This window comes from Procambarus clarkii, chromosome 48 (genome assembly GCF_040958095.1).
Source record: "Procambarus clarkii isolate CNS0578487 chromosome 48, FALCON_Pclarkii_2.0, whole genome shotgun sequence".
In the NCBI taxonomy this organism is placed as follows: Eukaryota; Metazoa; Arthropoda; class Malacostraca; order Decapoda; family Cambaridae; genus Procambarus; species Procambarus clarkii.
The window spans coordinates 5,731,252-5,756,871 of record NC_091197.1 but is presented as its reverse complement, the minus strand read 5'-3'; the positions used below and the strand labels follow the sequence as shown (position 1 = coordinate 5,756,871).

At 40.4% G+C, this 25,620-nt stretch overlaps 2 protein-coding genes and 1 long non-coding RNA gene across 3 annotated transcripts in view; 2 read left to right on the top strand and 1 right to left on the bottom strand.

Moving 5' to 3' along the window:
* LOC123764715 (E3 ubiquitin-protein ligase-like protein poe) overlaps positions 1-2,952 on the top strand; it is a 134,778-nt gene extending 131,826 nt beyond the window's left edge. Inside the window, 1 exon segment of the mRNA XM_045752768.2 lies at positions 1,617-2,952. Coding sequence (XP_045608724.1) covers positions 1,617-1,681 — 65 coding nt within the window. The 3' untranslated portion in view covers positions 1,682-2,952.
* Positions 2,953-10,300: 7,348 nt separating this feature from the next.
* On the top strand, positions 10,301-23,025 carry LOC138351020 (uncharacterized). The gene is made up of 4 exons (XR_011222321.1): positions 10,301-10,635; positions 13,786-13,949; positions 15,187-15,284; positions 22,929-23,025. It is a non-coding gene; the product is annotated as an uncharacterized lncRNA (long non-coding RNA).
* The window catches only part of LOC138349470 (protein-lysine N-methyltransferase EEF2KMT-like), a 45,530-nt gene continuing 42,867 nt past the window's right edge, over positions 22,958-25,620 (bottom strand). The window contains exons 7-9 of the mRNA XM_069302502.1: positions 23,852-23,996; positions 23,557-23,632; positions 22,958-22,994 (exon numbers count right to left, since the gene is read on the bottom strand). The gene's annotated coding sequence lies outside the window, so the exon portion shown is untranslated. The remainder of the gene's footprint in view (positions 22,995-23,556; positions 23,633-23,851; positions 23,997-25,620) is intronic.

Here is a 25,620-nt window from a genome sequence, read left to right as displayed (position 1 = left end):
TCTGCTCCTCGTAGATACCCAACAAGACAAGCCTAGCTCCCATATTAAGAAAGCTAGAGTGAGTGCACTCAGCTTGGCACACACTTGTACATTCAGAGTGAAAGCAAAATGGCAGTGTGCAATCATTTTATCAAACATCTGTAAGCTAACTGGAATTCCATTCTCTCTCATTTGAGTTGGCCAAGTTGAGGTTTGAGTCAGTGTATTAACCAAGAGGGGAATGTTCTAAAAGAAATTTTTCATCCCAAACCTCTTTCTAATACTAGTAACACAGGGCTGTGCCTTCCCTTCATATCTGAACTCGCTAATATCCTTCGTCCTCGTGGTGAGGACACTCGTCTTTCGACAAAGTAACACGCCTCGTAGTAATCTGGTTCACACTTATGCTGGTGTCTACTTGTTTCCTGTTTGTCTTCTCTAAAATACTTTGGTGAAATTGGCTGTACACTGAATGACAGACTTAATTAAAGAACATGAAAGAAGTGTTACATCTACACAAATAATTCTCTCTTCTGTCATGTAAGGGACTCTAATCATCCTATAGATTGGTCTTCTAAAATGATCTTTCTTGCCTATACTCTTCAGACACCATCATATAGTCGACTCTGATACACACCCTGCCCAACCTGAACCTTAGTCCTGGCTTTGTTGCAGTTGACTTTCCTTTCACAGTATAGTACATACTTTAATGCTCTAACTTTCTTACCAAATGTGATCTGACTTAGCTTTGTCCTCTCTGGGCTGTTTGTCTCTTTTATTACTTCATTTATTCTTTGACTTAGCTTCCTCTAGTCTTTTCTTTATTTATAAACTTTCTTTTATACTGTATACCCATTCCTTTACCTATTCTTCATCCTACCCTTACTTCTAACCTTTCCTTAATTGATTCTTTTTTCTATTAGTTTTACCTTTTCTCTTTAGTTTACCTTTTATCTCATCTTTTCATCTTCCTCCTTCATTCATGCCATCTTTCATCTCGCTCACTCCCCTTGTATTCTCTTTCACGCTTTCATTACACCACTTGATGATGGCCCAGGACGGACCAAAACATTTGTTTGTTTATTTACTGTTGTGTGGTTTTGACACCATATCTTCAGCCAAGTTATGTAGACTCGCTGTTTACTGAAGGTTTGCAGCTGTGAGGATGGGTTGTGGGTTTCAGCATATATCTATTGAATATCTTTGAAATTAAGTATTGGTGCCTTCTTTTGATAATTGCTTGCTTACTTTGAAATGAAGTAAAACTAGTTAATAAATTTTTGTGAACAATTTCCTGTACCAGCTGTAAAATGCCACCCATTTTGTATTTTACCCTAGTACTGAGTAACCTTATGGTTTGTGCTGAGTAACCTCATGCATTGAATCCACAGCTTCAGTGCAGTAAAGAATGCTACATTCAGTAGCTGTTGTTTAAAAAAAAAATGATGGAACAATTTTTTCTATATTGACTACCACTGAATCCATTAAGACATTATTTCTACTGAAGTCTTAAAACAGTATATAGTTATGGTAATTTAGAAAACCATCTCAACTGTTCAGAATACAATAAAGTCATTACCCTGTATTTTAATTTTGCTTAGTTATAATTTTTTTTAATAAATTTAATTTCTCTATAGGTTTACTTCATGAGATTGAAAACCCAGACGAGTTCTTAACGGAGCTTCTACTGAGTTTGCCGTGATACTAGTGGTTCCAGGTGTAGAAACCCAAGACATGTTTTGTCGTATGAAAATTTAAAGTATTTGTAGCGGTATAACCATTATATATAAAGAACTATTGTTAATGCCACTGAATATATACCATTGTAAATGTCCTATGGAAAAACCCTGTTCATTGGATAATATAAGGTATGTTGAGACAGAACCATGTTCACTAATGACTCAAGCTTGAGTAATATAACTTTAAACGTTAATTTAGCTAGTGAATTTAAAATGTACTAGTGACCTCAGAGGCAAATATCCCAAGGAAATGTAGTATCAATATAGATTAATAAATTATAAATGTACCAATGCATTTTTGTTTACAAGCAGAATATGCAGTACTGTATTAACTCAGTTCTTAATAGTTGTGATTAGTAAAGATAATTAAATGCTTCTCACCTATGTCTTAGGCCTTTCACAGTTTAGTTGTAACTTCAGGTTAAACTAGAATATCAAGCAGGTGATACTGTCTGGTAGTGTCATTACTCAGAATCAACATAGTTATCTGACATGTGTGTCCTTGTGTGTTGAATGTTTGTCTCCTTTACTAGTCCAATAGTCAGTTCCTCCAATGTTCTTTAGAAGTGGAAATTTCTCTATTATTTTTTTGAAATTAAATGCTTTGCTATAAAATGTATTGGCAGATTAACATTACTTTTAATTTAAATGAGGGAACAGGTCAATAAAAGTGAAGTTAGTCACTTTGTACTTAAGTGCACTTCTGTTTATACAAAATCTTTTCTTATTCTCAGAATATGACTTGCAAAGTATTTAAACTAAAGGTTATTTAAATTAGTGTCCATGCATCAAAGTTACTTTAGTTTGAGAACAGTATTTTATACAATACATATTGATGTGTAATAAATGTGATAAAAGCAGAAGCTTTGATCTGTACTATTTGTACTATAACAGTTATCTCTGTAGAGTATTTGGCATGTTGCTACATTATTGATAAAGCTTCTGTATGTAGGTTGTTTTGTTAAAAGTTTATTAGTAAGTAGTTTATTTTATTTTGGTTTGGAGATAGATCATTACTGGTTCCACTAAAATTCTTTGTTAGTAAAATGTTACATATTTGGATATTAAACAACTCTAGGAACAATAGTGAACAATTTGACATGAAAGGAGTTACAAATGCATTATTTAAAAGTTATAATAATAGTTTAACATTGGTGTACTGTATTTTGTTTGAACTATTGGCACTGGGGTGAAATTTGATTTTATAAACTCTTTAAAATAAATTTAGAGCACAGTAGTCATTTTAAATCTTCCTTTCAAGAGTTGTCCTGCAATGCCCTTCCCTCATGACACCACTTCCACCACCAGGCCCCTCTCACAACACTGCACCGTTCACTGTTGTGTTTTACTTCCCTCACATTCTCCACACTGCTCGAGCCCCTCTCCTAACCCACACCTTTTTCATAGTACTATGTGCAGTTTGTGTGAAGAGTATTCTTTCAATGACTGAGAAGAGCATAGAGAATAGCATAAAGCTCTGCTGTGAAGATGCTAGTTTCCAGAGGTAGGTGACACACGTGTGGTTAGGGAAAACAACAGAGTAGCCAACACCGTCTGCAGACTTGAACCCATTGGTGCAGATGGAAATGGAGTGGGTGTGAAGAAAAGTGTTCAAGGACCCCATCCAATTAGGCCCTTTCCTCTCACTCTCCAAACCTCTTCCCCCTTACTAAAACACCCTCCTAATCTGCCTACCAACACCACCACCTAACCCATCACTACCTGTGTCCCTCCCCACACCCACTCCATGCACCCCTCCCCCAACCTATACACCCTTTCTCAGTGTGTATGGACTGGAAGGCATCCATGTTTATATTCTTAAATGAGCTTTTGTTTGCTAACTTCCTATATGCTGCTGTTATCCTGTTCACATGAACTTCTGGTCTCCGTGTCTACTCCCAGGTCTTATTGTTTTTCTTATTCTCTTAGGGGTAAGGGTGTGGAGGGTCAGGTGAACACTACTGGGGTAAGGGTGTGGAGGGTCAGGTGAACACTACTGGGGTAGGGGTGTGGAGGGTCAGGTGAACACTACTGGGGTAGGGGTGTGGAGGGTCAGGTGAACACTACTGGGGTAGGGGTGTGGAGGGTCAGGTGAACACTACTGGGGTAAGGGTGTGGAGGGTCAGGTGAACACTACTGGGGTAGGGGTGTGAAGGGTCAGGTGAACACTACTGGGGTAGGGGTGTGGAGGGTCAGGTGAACACTACTGGGGTAAGGGTGTGGAGGGTCAGGTGAACACTACTGGGGTAGGGGTGTGAAGGGTCAGGTGAACACTACTGGGGTAGGGGTGTGGAAGGTCAGGTGAACACTACTGGGGTATGGACAAGTTTGAATAAGACAAAATCAGGCTAAATTGTTCATATATGCAATTTTGTCTTAATTTTGGGGAAAGGGAGTTGTAACAGTAGGGGAAAGTCTATTTTCCTTCCCCCCCCCCCCCATATACCTAACTTTTACCTCCCCTCTCTTCTCGGTGCTAGTAGAGTCAGGGTTAGTCCATCTAAATCGTAAACAAATTGCAGTGCTACCAGTCGAGGAGACTAGTGCAGGCGTTTCTCGGAAGGATCATATGGACAGTAAACTGTGTGTGTATGTGCTAGTTAATCTCTCTAATTTTATTTTTTTTGTTCCCTTTCCTCCTGATTCCTTTATCTTCTCTTTCTCCTTCCCCATTCCCTGGTTTGATAAACGGTCAAAGGGTCAAGAGTTTGACTTTAGGAAATAGTTTTAATTACCATGCCCCTCCCCCTTCCCATAGCCAACACCGAGTAATGTTTTGCCTGAAACCTTAATACGTATAAATAAAGGGTGGCTTGCATGGTAGTCTTGTCTAACACAAGTTGGCTGATCTTTGTACAAGTTGCTGACCAATTACATTCCAAGCTATCAACAAGCTTGCACAATAAATCAATGTAGCCTTATTCCGACTTTTACCCAGTTATTCATTCCTCCATCCTTGCCCGTTGGCAGGGTTGTTGGTAACAAACTGCGTACTCTTAAGAGTAGTGTGTCCCTGTGTCCTTCCTACCACCGTAACCAGCAATGGGAAACGGCTCTGGCGAGGTTGTGTATTGGCCATACACGCTTAACTTACGGTCACTTAATGGAGCGCCGCCCTGCTCCCTATTGTCCAAATTGCATTGTCCCTTTTACGGTTGTGCATATCCTTGTTGAATGTCCTGACTTACAGGACAAGCGTGTGTCTTGCTTTCCGACTGTCCCTCTTGGTCACTTGTCCCTCGATAGAATTCTTGGTGAATCGGATACTTTTGATATTGTTTGCCTTATGCATTTCTGTTCTCATATTGACATCCTTGGTGATATTTAGTGCCCTCTGATTATTCCGCACATTTGATGGTGCTACATAGCCTTTCCGGTTTGGTGCCTTCTTTTAATAATTACTTGCACAAGCCTCCTGTTACCAATATATACCCCGGACATGACTTGAGAATTCAGTGCAACTTGGTGATGTGACGGGTGGCATCACATCCCCAAGTTACTACACTAACCCAACACCAAATACGAAAGGCGGTATTTAGATGTTACAAGGTGGAGTCGGGTGAATATTCGGGGAGAGGGGAGGGTGAATATTCCTGGGGGTGGAGGGGTCAGGTGAACATTCCTGGGGGTGGAGGGGTCAGGTGAACATTCCTGGGGGTGGAGGGGTCAGGTGAACATTCCTGGGGGTGGAGGAATCGGGTGAACATTCCTGGGGGTGGAGGGGTTGGGTGAACATTCCTGGGGGTGGAGGAATCGGGTGAACACTCCTGGGGGTGGAGGGGTTGGGTGAACATTCCTGGGGGTGGAGGGGTCAGGTTAACATTCCTGGGGGTGGAGGGGTTGGGTGAACATTCCTGGGGGTGGAGGGGTCAGGGGCCGGATTCAGGAAGGTACTTACGAAGGTTTTTCCTCTTAGCTAAGAGCGTTTTCCGTCTTAGCGCCTTCGTGGCAGCTACGTCCGTATTCAATTAACTACCCTAAGTGGAAAAACCTTCGCAAGTTCATTCCGGGATCTAAGTGTGGTTTCGACCACTCGTAGCTTTACGTAAACTGGATATAAGTCATTTTTTCTCTACTACATAACACTGGGATCGATTTATGATATTGGAACATGACCAAAATATTATAGCTGATAAATCTAGTGAAGAGGAATCCTTCGTGTTAGTTATATATGCATTCTCTGCTTGAAACTTGAAGTAAATATGTATTTGATGATAGTAGAATTAGTTTTATAATAGCAAGATATTATACCAGTAGTTATTAAGTAAATAAACACTGGTGAACATGAAATATGAGAGAAGGTGATGAGCCCTGCCTGATGGGATCATTTACTATCACCAAATGCCCCTGTTCACCTAGTAGTAAGGGTGTACCTTAGCTATACATACCCATTTCTAATTTATTTAGTTTGGTTTTATTTTAAAATTAAATCTGGGTGAGACATAAAATAAAAATATGCTGCACAAATGATGTTAGGTAAGGAAAAGGGTAAAAATGTCAAAAACTTTATTCATTGAATACTTAAAGCTATAATTATGACTAGATTATTAAAAAAGAGAGAGGGAAGTAGGGGTCCAAGACCTCTTCCTGTAATACAATTTGGGTGTGGAACAAGTAATTATCAAAAGAAGGCACCATGCCGGGAAGGCTATGTAGCAGTAAGGCAGTGAGGTGAGGCAGCTACTTATTTGAGAAATGCTTATTTTATTTACCTTATAAGCTGAGGCAACTTATTTTATTTGAGGAATACTCAGCTGATTCCTCTACATTTAGCATGGAACAAATTTGTGTCCAAGACCTCTTCCTGTTACTCAATTTGGCTGTGTGTAACCAAACTAGAAGTGCTCTACAAATCAAGGGACCCAGAATGTGGAATGACTTCCCGAATCATGTCAAAGGCTGTACCTCTCTCAACCGGTTTAAGAGTTAAACCAAGTACTGCCTAATTAACTCCATGTAACCTAACTTACCTCCTAAATGTCAACCCATGTCTTGCTATTTTTTAAACAACGATGTTCACCAACATGTGCAATTGCTGATTTATGCTATGTTAACCCCCTTTTTTTATTTTTTATTCCTTCTTTCAACACAATTTATACCTAATCCCGATTACTATTAAGTTTTAGTCTGTGTTTTTTTTCCCCCCACACCTTGCCCGAAATGCTATGAGTATTAGTGGCTTTAGGTATTGTATGTACTAGCTCTGCCTATAAATCCAACATTATGTTTGTAAATCAACTGTATGTACTTTTCCTGAATAAAATGTATTTATTATTTATTTTTTAATCAGTAAGTATTAAAAGAAGGCACCAAGCTGGGAAGGCTATGTAGCACCATTGTGTGTAACAATAAACCAATTTTTTTTTAACAAATAATGCACCTGTATGGGAAAACAAATCCTGTCAGCTGTAAAAATATTGATGCAGTTATTTAAATGAAAAATATAATGAAAGAAATATTACTGGTTTATTTTTATCCTATCTTTTTGTACTGTACAGTATATCCAAGGAAGTGAAAAATTGAGACATAATGCACAATTTAATGAATGATTAGCATGGATTAGCAGTTCAAAAGAAATATGACTTGTATTACATATCAACATGAGATCTTAATGATCCATGGTCAACATGATTTAATAAGGATAATACAGTACTGTATTTGTAATAATACAAACTATAATTTAAAATCTTTATTACTGATTTTTTTTATTAAGAAGATTAGGTATACACAGCAATGTGCTGCTACCCTATTCTATATGGAATATTACACAGTGTAGATAAAAAACTAGCTATAAGTTTATCTAATACTCCCATCTCACAGGATGGTTAGACATACTGTACATGGAATCAATTTAGAAAATACCAGCCTCAATACAAAAAACAAATCAACTCTAAGCAATTTTCACAAGAGGTAAGCACTGAATCATGGAAACATTATATTATAATTACTCTTACCAGTTTCTACAAAACTCCTCTCAAACAATGTATTTTTAAACATGTTTAGGTATACACAGCAATGTGCTGCTTCCCTATTCTGTATAAAGGACCACACAGTGTAGATCAAAAACCAGCTACAAGCTCACCCAACATCCTCACCTCACAGGATGGCCAGTCATACATGGAAATAGGAGAGAACAAAATACTTAATGCTGATCTATTAGCCTCCACTGGCAAAATCTGGGTGCAGCACAAGAATATCTTCCAATATTCCTGAGTGTATGAAGTAATTACAGAGCTCAAAGTACCTCATACCATTTGGTATGAAGTCACTGATAACAGGACAATCACAGATATAGTGTTGGAGAGTATGTTCTCTCAAGTAGGACTGAAAACAGATGTTTTTTTTCCACCAAGAGGGCTATAAACCCATGGAACCGCCTACCCGCTGAAACCGTAAATGCCAAATTCCAGCTAAAAAATATCATTAAGACAATTGGCGGGCCCTTTAACAAGCCGCCGGCTTTCTGTTCTCTTCGAGGTCACTAGATAGTTAGTGGCCCTTGGGTAAATTCAGTAAATATATACAATAATTGTCAGCGCATCTTCCGAGCAACAAGGACAGCTACACAGTATCTCTTAGAATTACGTAGGTAAACAACAAATGTAACATATTTGTTTACTACAATGTCGGTGCTGGCTGTAGAAGTTGAAAAAACATTGTTTTACTTCGAAATATACTAATTTTATAAGAAAATTCGACGTAAATAGGAGGCAGTAGAGCTCTGATAAGCCAGCGCTAAATCTTCAATATGAAGAATGTTGCTGCTCTCTGATTGGCTAAACGAAACACAGTAGTGACCTCTATCGGCACGCAGGTGAACCAACAATTTTCTTCCTAAGTATTCCTTATTGAATCGACCCTAAGCATCTTCTTAGGGCCCACTTAGGAACCTTCGTAGCAAACCCACTTACGAAGAAATACACAGAGCTTCCTGAATCTAGGTCCAGTATACTTAGCTACGAGCTACAAGAATTTTGCCCCAAGAATGTAACAATTATATGCTGTACTTGCTGTATGCAATGTTAAATGGGATTCTTGTACTGTTATATGTCTATTTGTACTCACTGAATTTGTGCGCCCCTTGAGGGACTTGAAGTAGAGGGGGGTAGAAATAGCCTAAGCTACTCTATCCCTTTGAGATGTATTTATTGCTTATCTCAATAAACATACTTGAACTTGAATCATCTATTGATACTGTTAATGGTTCAAGAGGACTACCACTTACGGGCCTACCTCAAGGTAACAATCAGGTGAGAACATAAAATATAAGGCTGATCTATTAGCCTCCGTTAGCAAAATCCGGGTACAGCATATAAGAATATCTTCCAATATTCCTAAGTGTATGAAGTAATTACAGAGTTCAAAGTACCTTATACCATTTGGTCTGAAGTCACTTATAACACGGCAATCACAGATATAGTGTTGGTGAGTATGTCCCAGCTCTTGTTCACATAGTTTACAATTGGAATATTCACCATTGGGGGCTATTCATTACCTGCAGCCACCTGCGATACATATCGATATCCTAGCCTAATTCTGGCAATTACAATGTCACACTGTCATTGTGACACTAGTGGAAGTTTTATGCTGTCCGTTCATATAATTCTCGATTCTAAACATGTTTACTTAGTTTAGTTCATTAATTATGCACCCCATATATCATCTTGTGGGCGGTAGTGGAAAAGGTTACAGAGGCACATAAACATGTCATAGCTCTTTATACTCTTGCTTTCTGGCTTTTGTGTGTCAGTGACTGCTCTTCTGTCTTCCCTAATTTCCTAAAATATTGCGGCTTTGACAGAAGAGATTGGAATGCCCATATCCCACTCAACTTCAGGCTTATCACATTCAGTTTTAGCTGCCTTGTTTGTGTCATCATGCTGGACAACACCTATATGAGAAGGTATCCATACAAATGAGACTTTGAAACTCCTACTGTTTGCAATAATAATGTTGTTTATAATGGAAGTTACAACTACAACCTTTTGAAGATCAATGCTAATTTTATCTAGATAATGTAATAAACGAAAGTTTTCTATGTCAACAGAAAGGCAGAAATATAAGCTACACTTTAAATACTTGTCATAAATATAACTGAAGTGAAAGCGAAGATATATGCATTTGATACTGTACAGTTTCTTGATGGCTTGCTCTAAGAGTGTGAAGCCCTTCACACCAGCCTATAAATTGTGTAATTTATTTCCATATATGCTAATTAACCTTAAAATCTATATGTCAGAAGGAAGGAAGATGTAGACGTTAATGTGACAACATTTCAAGAAATATCTCTCTCTTTAAAGTTAAATAATACAATCCTATCGCCGGTGTCCGGACACATGAAAGCTACTTAGGTATCAGTGGCCAGCCAGGTGGAGATCACAGGCTGTACAATACTGATAAATTATGTAATTCACAGAGATACGTTGATAAATATTAATGTTTTATATTTTATTAAAAATACAGATATATACTTTGTTTCATACGTTAAATGTAACAATATTTCAGTATATATTATATAAGCATAGTATATATAATTCAGTATATACAATATATAATAAGAGTGTCAGACCACGGAGGAAGAATTGAAACAGGAATTTCCTTTAGTACTTTCTTATATTAATACATCTTCAGAGCGAACCATTCCTTCTGAAGATGTATTAATATACGAAAGTACTTAGAGCATTCTATTGTGGTTTTAATATTGAACAATTATACATATACGAAACAGACAAATCTGGTGTCCGAAATAGTAAAAATATTAGTGTGCGATGTGATCAATGTAAGGGGGATAGTGGGTGTGCCTCGTATCCCCTACAACAACAACAAGTTCGAGAGCGATGAGGCCGCCACCTACTAGCTTCAGGATGTCGTCGAATCTAAATCAACAATATACTACCGCCGCTACTTTCTCGGAAACGTAAGTACCTGCCGCTTTACTTCTCTCACCCTGCCTAGCCTGGCCTGGCCTGACCTGGCCTAGCCAGACCTGACCAGACCTGACCTGGCCTAGCCTTACCTAGCCTAGTCTGACCTGGCCTAGTCTGACCTGACCTGGCCTAGTCTTACCCAACACTAATCACCACACGTGACAGCCCAAACGAATCGCAAATAAGTACACGTAACAAGTCATATGCCCGGACACTCTTTCACCTTGGGGACTGAGTGGTAACTATTGTATAGAAGAGCCGGCTCCCTGAGAGTGGTAAGAGGGCGTGATAAGAGGCTAACGTGTGGTCTTGAAGGAAGTCGATAAAGCAGACAATTTTCAAAAGGAAGGGCAGCATAACGAGCAGACAGGAATGGACAGACAGTCGGTTATCCCATAATGTGTAATACGCCCCGCACAGCATGGGTGGAGTGGGGGGGGTTATCTTGGGGTTATCTTGAGATGATTTCGGGGCTTTAGTGTCCCCGCGGCCCGGTCCTCGACCAGGCCTCCACCCCCAGGAAGCAGCCAGTGACAGCTGACTAACTCCCAGGTACCTATTTACTGCTAGGTAACAGGGGCATTCAGGGTGAAAGAAACTTTGCCCATTCGTTTCTGCCTTGTGCAGGAATCGAACCCGCGCCACAGAATTACGAGTCCTGCGCGCTATCCACAAGGCTACGAGGCCCCTCAAGGGGGGGCCCCTACGAGGGGGGGGTTGTAGCAGGGCACAGTATGGTGATGGTGCGGGTGAAGTACACACCCACTGAATTCCTGCCATCAATAATTGTTTTCATAACCATTAGAACAATGGCATCCCTCCAGCCACCATCCTTCCACTGACCCCCTCCTCTGGTCCTCCACCTCAGACAATAACCCCAAACACCCCCTCTCCCTTCCAGACATCAGCATGTCAAAATCAGTACCATAATGTGTTTAAACTATTTAAACTAAGTCATTGTGTATCTCAAGGTATCTTAATTCATTTGAAAGTGTACATGTGCATTCGTTCATATACTCGCCTAATTGTGCTTGCTGGGGTTGAGCTCTGGCTCTTTAGTTCCACCTCTCAACCGTCAATCAACAGGTGTACAGGTTTCTGAGCCTATTGGGCTATATCATATCTACACTTGAACCTGTGTATGGAGTCAGCCTCCACCACATCACTTACTAATGCATTCCATTAGATATAATCATATATGATTACACATAATCATATATGTGTACGTCAACGTATACATACATGCGTATATATACCTCATATTAAAATACTGATAAACGAATGACCACGAACAAATTAATTTATAATTGTAGCATTATATATAATTTTAATAGACTAATTACGTGTTTATACATTTGAATGGTCCAGACAGGTGGCCAGCCTTGGACATATACACTTCTGGTAGGCACAATGACCTCATGTTAGACCCTTGATAGATTATGTGAGAGAGAGAGAGAGCTGGGGCAGGGAGGTGCGTGCCCCAGGGAGATAATCCATGCCCATGCCCCGCCTCGAGGTCAGTTCTCGAGTCACACCAAGAATAACAATCGAGCAAGTTGTCCTGACCAGGATGTGGCATATTAGGGAGGGTTGAGGAATAGGAAGCCTGTCTGATAGGGCTCTTGGCAAGCAGCTCTCCCTCAGTCTACCTATCTATATGGAAGAAATGTATCTAGGCCCTCCTCCCCCCTGCCTATTCTCTCTCCCCCACCTTTCTTCCTTCATTTCCTCCCTCCTTCCCTCCCCCTCACTGGTGAGAGAGTAGGAGTGTGAGAGTGGTTAGAGAACTCGTAGTTCTCACGCTCGTGAAATTGTCTGCGACCCTGGAGGAGTAGAGCGGAGGGGGGGGGGGGGTGAAAGTAGGTGACGATGGAGGAGTAGAGGGGAGCATTATATGCAGTGAACGTAGGTGTCTATGGAAGAGTACATCATAGAGGAGGGTGAAAGGAAGGTGACGATGGAGGAGGAGAAGGGAGGGGGTGTGAAGGTAGGTGATGATGGAGGAGTAGAGGGGAGGAGGGGGGCAAAGGTAGGTGTCTATGGAAGAGTACATCATAGAGGGGGGTGAAGGTAGGTGGCGATGGAGTAGAGCAAAAGGGGTGGGGGTTGAAAGTAATCCTGAGTTTAATTTTTTAGTTATATATAGTGACACCTCGGCTTACGAATGAATATTTATGAACTTTTCGGGTTACGAGCCTAATTTCTTAAAAAAATTTGAATCGGGTTACAAACTTTGCCTCGGGAAATGAGTTTGTTGATATGCGTATGGGCTGACCTAGCGCGTGGTGGCATGGTGATCGCACCTCAGTTTACCAGTGTCTCCTGCCTAGTAACTATCGCGCCTGAATTCTTTATAAAGCATTACATTTGTTTTGGGATTTTTGGCTATTTGAACATCAAATTTGTTATTATATATCTTGCCATGAGTCCCAAGAAAGCCAGTGGTAAGGTTCAGGTTCAAGCCAAGAAAACACATGTGAGAATGACCATAGAGGAAAAACAAGAGAGCATTCATAAACGTCAAAACGGTGCACAGGTTGTTGAACTAGCTAGGCAGTACAACAAATCTATGTCAACAATATGCACTATACTTGCTAAGAAAAAGGACATTATGAGCGTTAAAGTGGCAAAAGGCATATGAACAATCCCGAAACAAAGAACACAAACACTTGAGGATGTTGAAAAGTTTTTATTAATTTGGATACACAACAAAGAGTTAGCAGGTGATAGCATTTCAGAGGCCATCATTTGTGAGAAACCAAGGCATTTGCATGAAGACCTTTTAAAGAAAACCCCTGGAACAAGGGGGAAAAAGATGAATCAAGTTTGAAAATGTGAAAAGTTTGTGTGACAATAGAGCCTCGTGGAAAACTTTTGCTGTGGTCATTACCTGGTGGAATGCACCCAGGATGGAGTATCAGGGCTATACATCTTTTAAATCATAAAAGTAATAAACATTTCCCATCAACCTTACAAACCATATTAACCTATTTTCATGTATTTCCCCCATGTGCATTTTAACAAAGTTACTAAATTGCCTTTATCATTCTGTAAAATTTCAATTACAGTATACTGTATATAATTTTGTTAGTATAAATGGACTGAATATTCTGAAATCACTATTAATTTTACAATTTCAGATTCAAAGGTGGTCTGGACACCCAATTTGGTCAGACAGGTGAAGAGAGCATTTAGGATAGTTCGAAGAGATGAAGATGGTCACAATTGTGTTTGAAGAGGCAAACGCCCCCCTTTGCTCCCGACATTATGTTCAGCCTATTGACCCCTGCACACCTAACACAAGGTAGGTTGAAAACTCCTCCTTCATGTCATTGGTTCATTAGCCAGAAACTTAGGGCCCATGCAGGAATATCCCTAAAAAAAAAAAAGTGGCCCCAACAATGCATCCTCCAAGTCTGGAGGATGAGCAGGAGCATTGTCGAGAAGCAGGCCCTTTAGTGTCAAACTTTTCTCTTGCAGATATTTTTTGATGGCAGGGCAAACCACTCTACATCACAGTTTTTCTGCACGTTATATATTTTTTAAAACTCTTGGATTTTCGGAATGATACACGAGCAAGGGTTTAATTTTCAAATCGCCACACAGCACAAGAGTTAGCCTATCCTGACACAAGTTAGCCCAAGTTAGCTTGTGTCCGGGCAGTGACGTCTCCTCTTGGGTAATGTATGTCCTCTTCGGCAATTTTTTCCAGAATAGCCATGTCTCCTCATAATTAAACACTTGTTGTGGAATATATCCATCAATACAGTATCTACAAAATCTTTAAAATCACGAACAAATCTTTCAGCCCCTACTTTGTCTGAGCTGGCACCCTCACCATGCCTCACAACACCATGTCTTTTTTCAAAATTTCTCAAACCATCCCCTACTCACCTTAAACTCTTTCGTATCTGCAAAACTCGTTCTAGGGGTTTTCTTTATAAGATCTTGCATGAAGATTTCATTGTTGACCAAACCACACACTGGAAATTGAATAGACGACGACATTTCGATCCGTCCTGGACCATTATAAAGTCGATTGTGATGAGATGAGGGAAGCAAGAGCATTAAGTAGGCAAGAGAGAGAGGTGAGGAGATGGCAAGTATGTACGTATGTACATGAATAAAACATGTACATACTTATACATAACGTGTGTAAATAGTGTAATAAACACAATAACTGTATTTTGGGAGGAGGAATGTTGGCGAGTAATGTGTTGGAGGAGGGAGGGAGGACTGGCAGGGTGTGGCAGCTCACTCATGTTTTTTGGGCTCACCATACCAACATAGTGGATCGTTATAGTGAATACATACGTAGATGGGTATATACAATGTGTGTATATAGTGTAATAACAGCAAAAACACTGTTTGATTGTAGAATATGTCGCATATATGAGGCCCATAATTATGAGCATAGCGATGTTCTATACTTTGAATTATATAAATTCCACAAATTACACACTTTTAAATAATATTACAGCAAAAAAAAAGAAGAAATGAATGAGAAACTTCAAAATAATTGTGCAACATTTTATTCGCAGCAACTGCCGTCGCACGGGGTGGCGGGGCTGACAGACCCCCATCGCTCCAACGCTCAGCTCCCATAATTTGCTCAATTCCCAGCTCCATCGCAGCTACAGTAAGTCACATACAATATTTGTTGTTTAGTTTCCCCGTGATCAGACTCTGCATTTTAACAATATAAGAAGAGAAAAAAAATTTTTTGGAAAGAATTTATTTCTTGTGCACCAGGGTGTTATTTGGAGAGAGAGCAGTTCAGTGGTTAACTACTAAATTTTTGTTTCTCCCACACACGCACCCCCCTAGGAAGCAGCCTGTAACAGCTAACTCCCAGATACCTATTTACTGTTAGGTAACAGGGGTCATCCCCTTTTGTACAAAGAATCTGCTAAAGCTTTTAGGGCTAATCTTTGACACTCGTTTGTCTTTGTCGCCCCATATTTTTTACGTCCGAGTTGAATGCTCTAAGGCCCTTAACTAACTTTAGGTCATGTCCCATACTTCTTGGGGAGCTAATCGACACTGCTCCTCTCTTTACATTCCTCTCTCGTTCTGTCTAAACTCGATTATGGCCCTGTTTACTCATCTGCTTCTCCTTCTACCCTTCACCATCTGGACACACTGCATCATACTGGGTTACGGCTCAGCTCTGGTACCTTTCCTTCGACACCTACCCTAAGCCTGTATGTTGAAACTGGCGTCCTGTTTCTACAGGATCGCCATGATCGCTACTGTCTTCTCCACCTTGCACGGTCCTTACAGCACCCTCACTCTTGCTTATGTCATGCCTTGACCTTTACCCATCCTGTGGTTCCTGTTCCCCTTCACCACCTATCTCTTTCTGTACGGTTGTCTCTCTTACAAAATGCTCTTTCAGTTTGTGTTACCAATATTTCCCCTCGTGTCATTCCGTCTTTGCCCCTATGGAGGGGTCCCCGTTCCTAAATTCTGTAAGCCTTGACCCACATGACTAAAACTTTTACCCCTCCTACAGTTCTAAATCACCTTTTCCTTGAACACTTTTCTTCACACTTCCACTCTATTTCCGTCTTCACCAATGGGTCTTAAGTCTGCAGACGGTGTAGGCTACTCTGTTGTTTTTCCTGACTGCACCTTTGTGTCTCCTGCCTCCGGAGACTAGCATCTTCATGGCAGAACTTTATGCTATTCTCTATGCTCTTCATCAACTCTTTTCTCGCTGTCAATCCTCCTCTGTGTTTGTAGTTGACACTTGCAGTGCCCTCATGGCTCTAGAATCCTTTAATCCAGTCCATCCTTTGGTAGTTGAAATTCAACATTGGCTGTTTCTTATCTCCAGTAGATTTAAGACAGTGGAATTTCACTGGATTCCCACCCATATTGGTGTGTTCTTAAATGAGCGTGCGTACACTGCCGCTAAGGAAGCTATCCGCACCGGTCCCATCTCCCGTAAAGGTGTTCCTTATTATGACTTTTACCCAGTTATTCATTTCCCTATTCTTGCCCGTTGTCAGGGTTGTTGGTCCTCTGTTACTGGTAACAAATTGCGTGCTCTTAAGAGTAGTGTGTTCCCGTGGCCTTCCTCCTACCACCGTAACCGGTGGTGGGAAACGGCTCTGGCGAGGTTGTATATTGGTCATACACGTTTAACTCACGGGCACTTAATAGAGCGCTGCCCTGCTTCTTATTGTCCAAACCGTTGTCTCTACATGTCCTGACTTCCAGGACTTACGTGGCTTGCTTCCCGACCATCCATCACTGTCAATTGTCCCTCGATAAAATTCTTGGTAAATTCAATACCTTTGATATTGTTCGCCGTATGCGTTTTTGTTCTTGTATTGGCGACGTTAGTGATATTTAGCGCACTATGATTATCCCACACATTTGATGGTTTGATAATTACTGTACTGTACAGTACTTTGGTTTGGAATGTATCAAATAAAGTTGTTTCATGTATTCAAATGTGTGAGAAAATCCACTGGGGCTGTGAGATGAAGCGAACCTGTAACAAAGGCATTGCCAGTTGCATACTCTACCACCACTGATGGTAAAAGTCTTACAACTGGATATCTTGTGTGACGGGTTATGGTATCACAGCTATACTGAACCAAGATGGTATGGCTCTCCCTCACATAAATGAAAGAAATGCTGCTATTGGCCTTGCAGTGTGTAAGTTGCAGGTGGAAACAAATGAAAATTATCAAATAAATAATTAAACAATTTACTGAAATAGTAATGAACAAAAATAACACATGACAATACTTGACTATCATGTAATGCAAAGGTGAACAAGTTAGTATGACCTTAAATGCAAAAAATAAACTATAAGCAATGAATAAAAGTATGAAGATATACTGGTGTTCTGAAGACAGCTACCATACCACCATGGCATCAGTCACACGATGTTGGCTGGAAGTGGACGACGGGTTAGAGACACCAAGGTGATCCTAGAGCACTAAGGGAGAGATTGCCTCTCCAGGGAGGCAGCGCTCTTTATATAGTCCGGCGGTGATGACTCATCCAGTGTCAACACAAGGTGGACATCTGGTCAACTAGCAAACTGCTCGTTGTGGCTAGCGGTGCCTTTGTGCTGAGCTGTACCACTGTCAGTTGAAGGCGGCTAACTGCTTGTTTGTGGGGACAAGCTGCCAGTTAGCAGTGGCGCCCGGCTTGCCTCTGAGTCGTACCAGGCCGTGCCAGGCCCTGGGGGGTATGGAGAGGTGGCAGGACTGATGACTCTTCTGGGCTGGTGTAGATGTATACTTCCAGTGCAGAGGCATTGAAGGTGAAGGGAAAAGGCAGTCCCACTGCTATGCAGGGGATTCACGTGACACTTGTGAAGCCACAGAAAGTCTGGAGGCCCTACTGAAGCCAGTCCAAGTATTAAATAAAACCCCTGAAGTACGCCGGTGAAGGTTAAAGTGAAGGGTGAAGCAAGACCGTATGCCCCAACTTCAGGCACACACAGAAAATCACGTTTTGGTCCCGCCTCTCAACTGTGTATTTGAAGTTGGGGCATATGGTGTTGAACTGCTTCAGCCTTCACCTGAGTGCTTGTAGGTCTTACGTAAGACGTTGACTCAAGGAGGGGCCTCAAAACTAGCTGTGATTTATGGGGAAATCCGGTTGTAAGACTTTTACAAAGTCAGTAATATACTGTGGTAGAGTATGCAGCTGCCAGTGCCTTGGGCAAGGGTTTACGTCGCCTCATAGCTCCAGTGGATTTTCTGCTTGGTGTATATCAGGTTGTGATTTTGTGTGTGTACCGTATTGTTATGATCGCCGTCTGATAAGTCCTTTCTGGCCTCAAGAGTCATTTTTACCCACCTAGAAAGATTGCAGATGGCCAAAGCAGTTATTTAAGTTAAGAAGGGACAAGTCTTAAACAGAATTTTGCATAATATTTGACTGTAAAGGGGTAAATTGAGGTAGATTGAAAAACAAAATGGTGAACCGGGCAGGCGGTACTCACAATTAGGCGAGTACACTCGGGAACTTTTAAAGTGCAACCAAACATGCTTTAGGCTCTCACAACAAGAGGTGAGTGGTGGTGGCTCAGGTGCTCAGCCAATCAGAGCACCTAAGGAGGGAGGGCAGGAGTGAGAGGGGGGTGGTATGTGGAAGTTTGGTGACAGTTGTGTGTAGTTTGTTCATCTTCATTGTAAGTTTCATGGCTTGGTGTGCATTTCCCTAGTAAATTTAATTAGGGAAAAATTCAGGTGTTTGATTTTTTAAATCAACTTTTTAAATGTTGAGTTGTTAAAGCCTCAAAGTGCATGGAGTTGGTTTGGGAGTATGGCATCCTCATGCTGTTGCGTGCTCGCGTGAGGTAGCAAAGGTGATGTAAAGTTGTGGGGTGTACATGCTTGGGACGTCCTCTCTCGGGATGGCTGGTGTTAGACCTGTGTGTTTGTCGGTTGTTGAAAAGCCGTCATCCTTTGCTGTTGTGGTATTGATTTTACATTGTTCATCTTGTAATTAATACTGTAGTGCGATATCTAGGGCTACCATTTGTAGGTTTAAAATGTCTAATACAAACAGTTGTCCAATGAGTTTTAATAGGAAATATCATCCACCAAGCACCATTGTACAATTATATTAATTGATAGTATATGGATTGTGCAGAACTTCTTAGAATGATCTTTAACACTTGGCTATATTGGTCATGTCAAATACCTGCACGGTGAATGCTCAAAGACCCTTTCTTTATTCAGTGTTGTCACATACCTCATGGGGGTATGGACAGGCAAACACTCGTTCGGTTAAACTTGCCTTGTAGTACTTTCAGAGGTCAGTAATTTGGAATCTGGTTAGCACTTTCCAAATAAATTGACCTTTAAAGTGAATTCCTATTTAGGTTTAAAACATTATACCGAATGAGAAACTCGGATTATATAGCCGAACACCAGAAATGTTGTTATTCAATTTGGTTGCCTAAAGCACATTCAAGGACTACACATTACATGGCATTCCAGGATTCCTCTATACCTTGCCTTATGCTGTAAACATTGCCACAACCCTGTGTTTTATTGATTTAAATGGCCACAGGGAGGCATACAACACTGCAGATTATGATGTCATTAGTTATCCACTGTGCTGACAAGTGGGCTGACTGATGTTCGTTGACACCTGTATCGGGCTTCAATTTAATCGCCAGGAGATCACCCTCTCACTAGACTCGTCTGTAGGAAGTACAGTATAGTATGTCAAATTACCTTGGATCATAAATAGCATAAGACTTGGGGGTAGGAGAGGGTTGCAGTGTTTGTCATGGCTCTCAGTTGTTCCTGGTATTAGGCAATTTAGTTCTGGAATCATTTTTGTTGGCCAATGTTAAACTTTTTCGAAAGTAGATGTTTTTCTGAAAGGGAAGGGGGGGGGGTAACCTCTATGCTTGGATACAGTTATCTAAGTGAATACTTAGATTTATACAGTAGAATAACTACCTTCTTTTCCTTAGTCAAAAAGGTTGCTTGTTTATTTCTAGGGACTTGTATTTTCTTTTATTTTTAACTGCAGCAACTTTCAGTGAATGATAGATTCTTACTGAAAGGACCTTTACTTCATTGTTGTTGCTTTATGGTCATCTCATTGTGTACAGGGATTCCGCGAAGCTTTTGGGGTTAGTCTTTGACACTCGTTTGTCTTGGTCAGCCCATATCTCTTGCCTCCGAGTTGAATGCTCTAAGGCCCTTAACCTCCTTAAGGTTTTGTCCCATACTTCTTGGGGAGCGGATAGGCGCACGCTCCTCTATTTGCACTCCTCTCTCGTCCTGTCTAAACTCAATTATGGTTGCCCTGCATACTCTTCTGCTTCTCCTTCTACTCTTCGCCATCTTGATGCTTTGCACCATACTGGGTTGCGTCTCGGCTCTGGTGGCTTTCGTTCGACTCCCGCCCTTAGTTTGTATGTTGACACTGGCTTTCTCTCTCTTCAGGACTGCCGTGATCGCTACTGTCTTCGCTATCTTGCGCGGTCCTTCCAACATCCTTCCTCTCGCCTCTGTCGTGCATTGACTTTTCCTCCTCCTGTGGTTCCTGTTCCTCTTCATTGTCTCCCACTTTCTGTCCAGTTATCTCGCTTACAGGATTCTCTTTCTGTTCATATTTCTAATGTTTCTCCTCGTATTGTTCCTTCATTACCTCTGTGGAGAGTCCCCCTTCCCAAGTTTTGTACGTCCTTGACTTGTATTACTAAAGCCTTTACCCCTCCTACAATTCTGAAAAGCCTCTTCCTTGAGCACTTTTCTTCGCACTCCCACTCTATTTCCATCTTCCCTGATGGGTCTAAGTCTGCGGATGGTGTGGGCTACTCTGTTGTTTTTCCTGACCGTACTTACATGTGTCGCCTCCCTTCGGAGGCCAGCGTCTTTACGGCAGAACTTTATGCTATTCTCTATGCTCTTCGTCTCTTGCTTTCTCGTTCCTCCTTTGTGGTCGTAGTTGATTCTCGTAGTGCCCTCATGGCTCTAGGGTCCTTTAATCCTGTCCATCCGGTGGTCATTGAGATTCAACATTGGCTGTTTCTTATTTCTAGTAAATTTAAATCAGTAGAGTTTTGCTGGATTCCCAGCCATATTGGTGTTTCAATGAGCGTGCGGATGCTGCCGCTAAGGAAGCTATCCGTTCTTGTCCCATCTCCCGTAAAGGTATTCCTTATTCCGACTTTTATCCTGTTATTCATTCTTCCCCGTTGGCAGGGTTGTTGGTCCTCTGTGGTTGGTAACAAGCTGCGTACTCTCAAACATAGTGTGTCCCCGTGGCCTTCCTCCTACCACCGTAACCGGCGGTGGGACACTGCTTTGGCACGGCTGTGGGTTGGTCATACCCGCTTAACCCACGGTCACTTAATGGAGCGCCGCCCTGCTCCTTATTGTCCGAATTGCGTTGTCCCTCTTACAGTTGTGCATATCCTTGTTGAATGTCCTGACTTCCAGGACGAGCGTGTGTCTTGCTTTCCGACCGTCCCTCGCAGTCACTTGTCCCTCGATAGAATTCTAGGTGAATCGGATACTTTTGATATCGTTCGCCTTATGCGTTTTTGTTCTCGTATTGGCATTCTTGGTGATATTTAGCGCCCTCTGATTATTTCGCACTTTGATGGTGCTACATGGCCTTCCCGGTTTGGTGCCTTCTTTTGGTAATTACCTTACCTTCATTGTTGTGTCATTTTAATGTGGTACAGTAGTTGTGATATGGATTGTTCTGGCTCACGTGCAAGGTCTTGGATTTTTTTCTGTTTTATATTAAGAAATTGCCAGTCTTGTTACTATTTGTAGAGTTAGAGATCTGCATTAAGGCCTCAATATTATATTCTATTTTTTTTATAACATGTTATCAGCAATTTTTATGGTTGGCAATATTTAGATTAATGTTAGTGATGTATATGACAAGGGTTAAGACCCCTTGTGGTATGACAGCATTTTTCCCAGTCATTTCTTTAACAAATGAAAGGGTCCTCATAACCATTCTTTTGTCCTTTCTACCATGTACCTGTTTGTTGCTTCTTGGTCTTTCATTTGGTACTTTGGCTATTAAAACAATGGCCTTTGGTAATGTTGCAATTACCATTTCTAAAAAAATGAGCAGGTTCATTAGGCAGGGTTTTTTTTAGCAAAAAGTTTTACAAAAAAAAAATTCCATTCCTTCAGGACCTTGCAGATGTTAGGTCAAACTAATTGACAGTAATCAGTTTTGCCCTTTCAAACAATGATGGTTTTAATCTAGGTAAAATATTTCAGAATATCTGAAGAGTTTGGCAGACAAATCATTTAAGAGCTTTGATTAAATTTAAGTTACCAAAGACTGTGAAAACCATGTTGTATAGATGCTTCAGTGTCACTTTTCTAATGTTTTGTAAATTTAACAATGATCTTTAGTTAATTTAATCATAATTTGTACAAAGCTTGGGTGTTGCATAGCTTTAAATTTACTTTCAAATATGAAAATTAAAATATTGACTAAAGTTTCTTCCACTTTAATATTTCAGACTAATTTGCAATATTTGTTAGTTTATATAAATTGAGTAGGTAGTCCACTTTTACATCTTTTCAATGCATTTTGCATGCACCTATGTAACAAGTTACAAATAGGTGTAAATTTTACCAAGTATTTATTTTCAAAAGTAAAAAATTTCAGATGTTTAAACAATGCATCAATAGTAGTAAACAATAATTTCCAGCATAATTTCAGGATAAGGTATATAAAGTTGTTTCATTAAAATTTTTATTTAATAAGTTTTACATAGTATTTATAATACATCTAATATTTATTACTGTTTCAGGTTGTGGGACAGATGCTCCTAGATGAACAGAAGATCCAAAAGGCAGACAACTCAAGAGACAATCACCTGTAAAAGAAAAATAAACATTAAACAGGGACACTACTTTTATTATCACCAATGCCTAATAATAAGCCCAAAAAATCCTAACAGCCTATCTTTTAAGATAGGCTCAGCAAGGCCTATCCCTTCCTCAGATTTTTAGTGCAGAACTTGTTTCCTGAATGAGTGCATTACATCCACCACTTTAGTGCCATCAACACATTGTACATATGCTTTACTGAAAGCACTGTACAATGCATGCCAGGCACTAAAGTTTTAGATGCATCCACCCATTCAGCAAACAAGCCCTGTGCAAATTAACAACGTAACCATTGTTAAGGGTCCCTAAACCTATGCAAATCTAGTCCATCTATTAGATGGGTAGTAGAGCAAAGCCCTGAAAAAGCCAAGCCAGGGAAATCTGCAAGACTGCCTGGTCCCCTTTTATGAAATGGGGTAGGATCAGTACAAACTGCATCATCCCCTGTGGGTTGTAACAGTAGGACATGGTTACACACCTATAAATGGACTAGATAAGAGAATTAAGATTAGGTCATTGATATAGCTAAAACATCAAATTCAAACTCACCCACTTTTGTAGATTTCCTTTTGCACAGTAAAGGAGCCTCACTCCAAGCCAGTCCATGCATCATAATCACTTTCACCTGAAAAATATTTCAAAAAATTATTTTCAGATTTAAAGCCAAACTATGTAAGGGGGAGATTCTGAATAGCAAGTGCCAATAGGCACTGGCTTATGGCAAAAGATTCTATAGCAATAGAACTATAAGCCACACTTTCTCCCCCCCCCATCCCTTCCTCCCAACTGTTCAGTGTCAAAAGGGAGGTTGGGGGGGGGGGTGTCCATTTACTGTACCACTTACATTTTAGTGTGGGCTTCATCCACTATTCTGATGTTAGCTGGAACATTTGTGCCAGCTGCTGGTTTGAAAGGGAGGCATACCATGTGCCAATTCAGGAAGCTTTCCACGTTCCTCACTGCATGTCAGCTCGGGGAGAATTTACCACCTGCAAAAAATTTAATACTCTTAACAATCTACACCATCTATCTCATCTTTACCTAGCCCCCAAACCTTACATTTGTCAGCATTAAACTGCATCTGGTAGTCTTAACCATTTCAAAACTATATAGGGCATCAGTATTTTTTATTTGCCAATTCTGCAACTATTGCAGTCTAAACCATAATCTTGCGAATAACCGAGGTCCAAGGAGAGCTTTTAGGCACTACTTACAACACTTCTCCCAACTTAACCCCATTTATACTAATTTCCTTTGGCATAGCCATGACCTAATCAACTTCAGTCAGCATTCCCAATGATCCGAGCCCCTATCAATTTTGCGCCACTATCAAAATCTCTGCTGAAGTCAAGGTACACAAAATCACAAACCTTATCACCATTTCCTCAACTATGCAACCTAATCCATGAACATTTAGTAATAAAACTATGCGATTCATGTATCTAGTCATGTTTCTCAAAAAGAGTAGAGAAATGGCACTTGCAATGTTAGATTCTAGTAACTTTCCTCACAATAGACTAAGCTAATTGGTCACTAACTTAAGCGTTAAAGTTAACTCAAACTTTTCCTTTAAAACTTGCTATATTAGGAACTTTCCACGACCGGCCTTTACCCGACATAATTAAATAGGGTAAAAACGGTATATTAAATGCAGTAAAACTACGGTAAATTCAATATGATAAACTTGCATTCTTTAAGCATGGGCTGCATAGTAAGTGAACTAAACTAAATGTTAAGCACCCTGGCAAACCACTTCGTTCTATTCAATTTCTTTATTTAATCACTTTGTCCGGCTAGAATTTTTAGATTAGATTAAAGGAACACCCTCCCTGGTAACGGCTGAACTAGTTAACCAAATACAAATATTTAGGTAAAATACTTTCATAAAACCCGTCTACTTCCCGTCTAATGGTCAAAGGATTGGCAGATGCAGTTTAATGCTGATAAATGTAAAGTTCTGAGGTTAGGTAATGATGATAGAGTTACAAGATACGAGCTAGATGGTGTTGTGATTGCGAAGTCGGATTGCGAAAGGGATCTGGGAGTTATGATTAGTAAGAATTTAAAACAAAAGGATCAATGCATAAATGTTCGTAATAAGGCAAATCGGACACTTGGATTTATTAATCGCAGCGTTAGTAACAAGACACCTGGTGTGGTTCTCAAGCTATATCTTGCTCTAGTTAGGCCCCATTTAGATTATGCAGTTCAGTTTTGGTCGCCATATTATAGAATGGATATAAATTCACTTGAACGTGTCCAGCGTAGGATGACTAAGTTAATTCCCCAAATTAGAAATCTTTCATATGAAGAAAGATTAACAAAGCTTAAGTTACATTCACTGGAAAGGCGAAGAGTTAGGGGTGACATGATAGAGGTTTACAAGTGGATGAATGGACATAACCGGGGGGATATTAATAGGGTATTAAAAGTATCAACACAGGACAGAACACGAAACAATGGATATAAATTGGATAAGTTTAGATTTAGGAAAGACTTGGGTAAATACTGGTTCAGTAACAGGGTTGTTGATTTGTGGAACCAATTGCCGCGTAACATTGTGGAGGTGGGGTCCCTCGATTGTTTCAAGCACGGGTTGGACAAGTATATGAG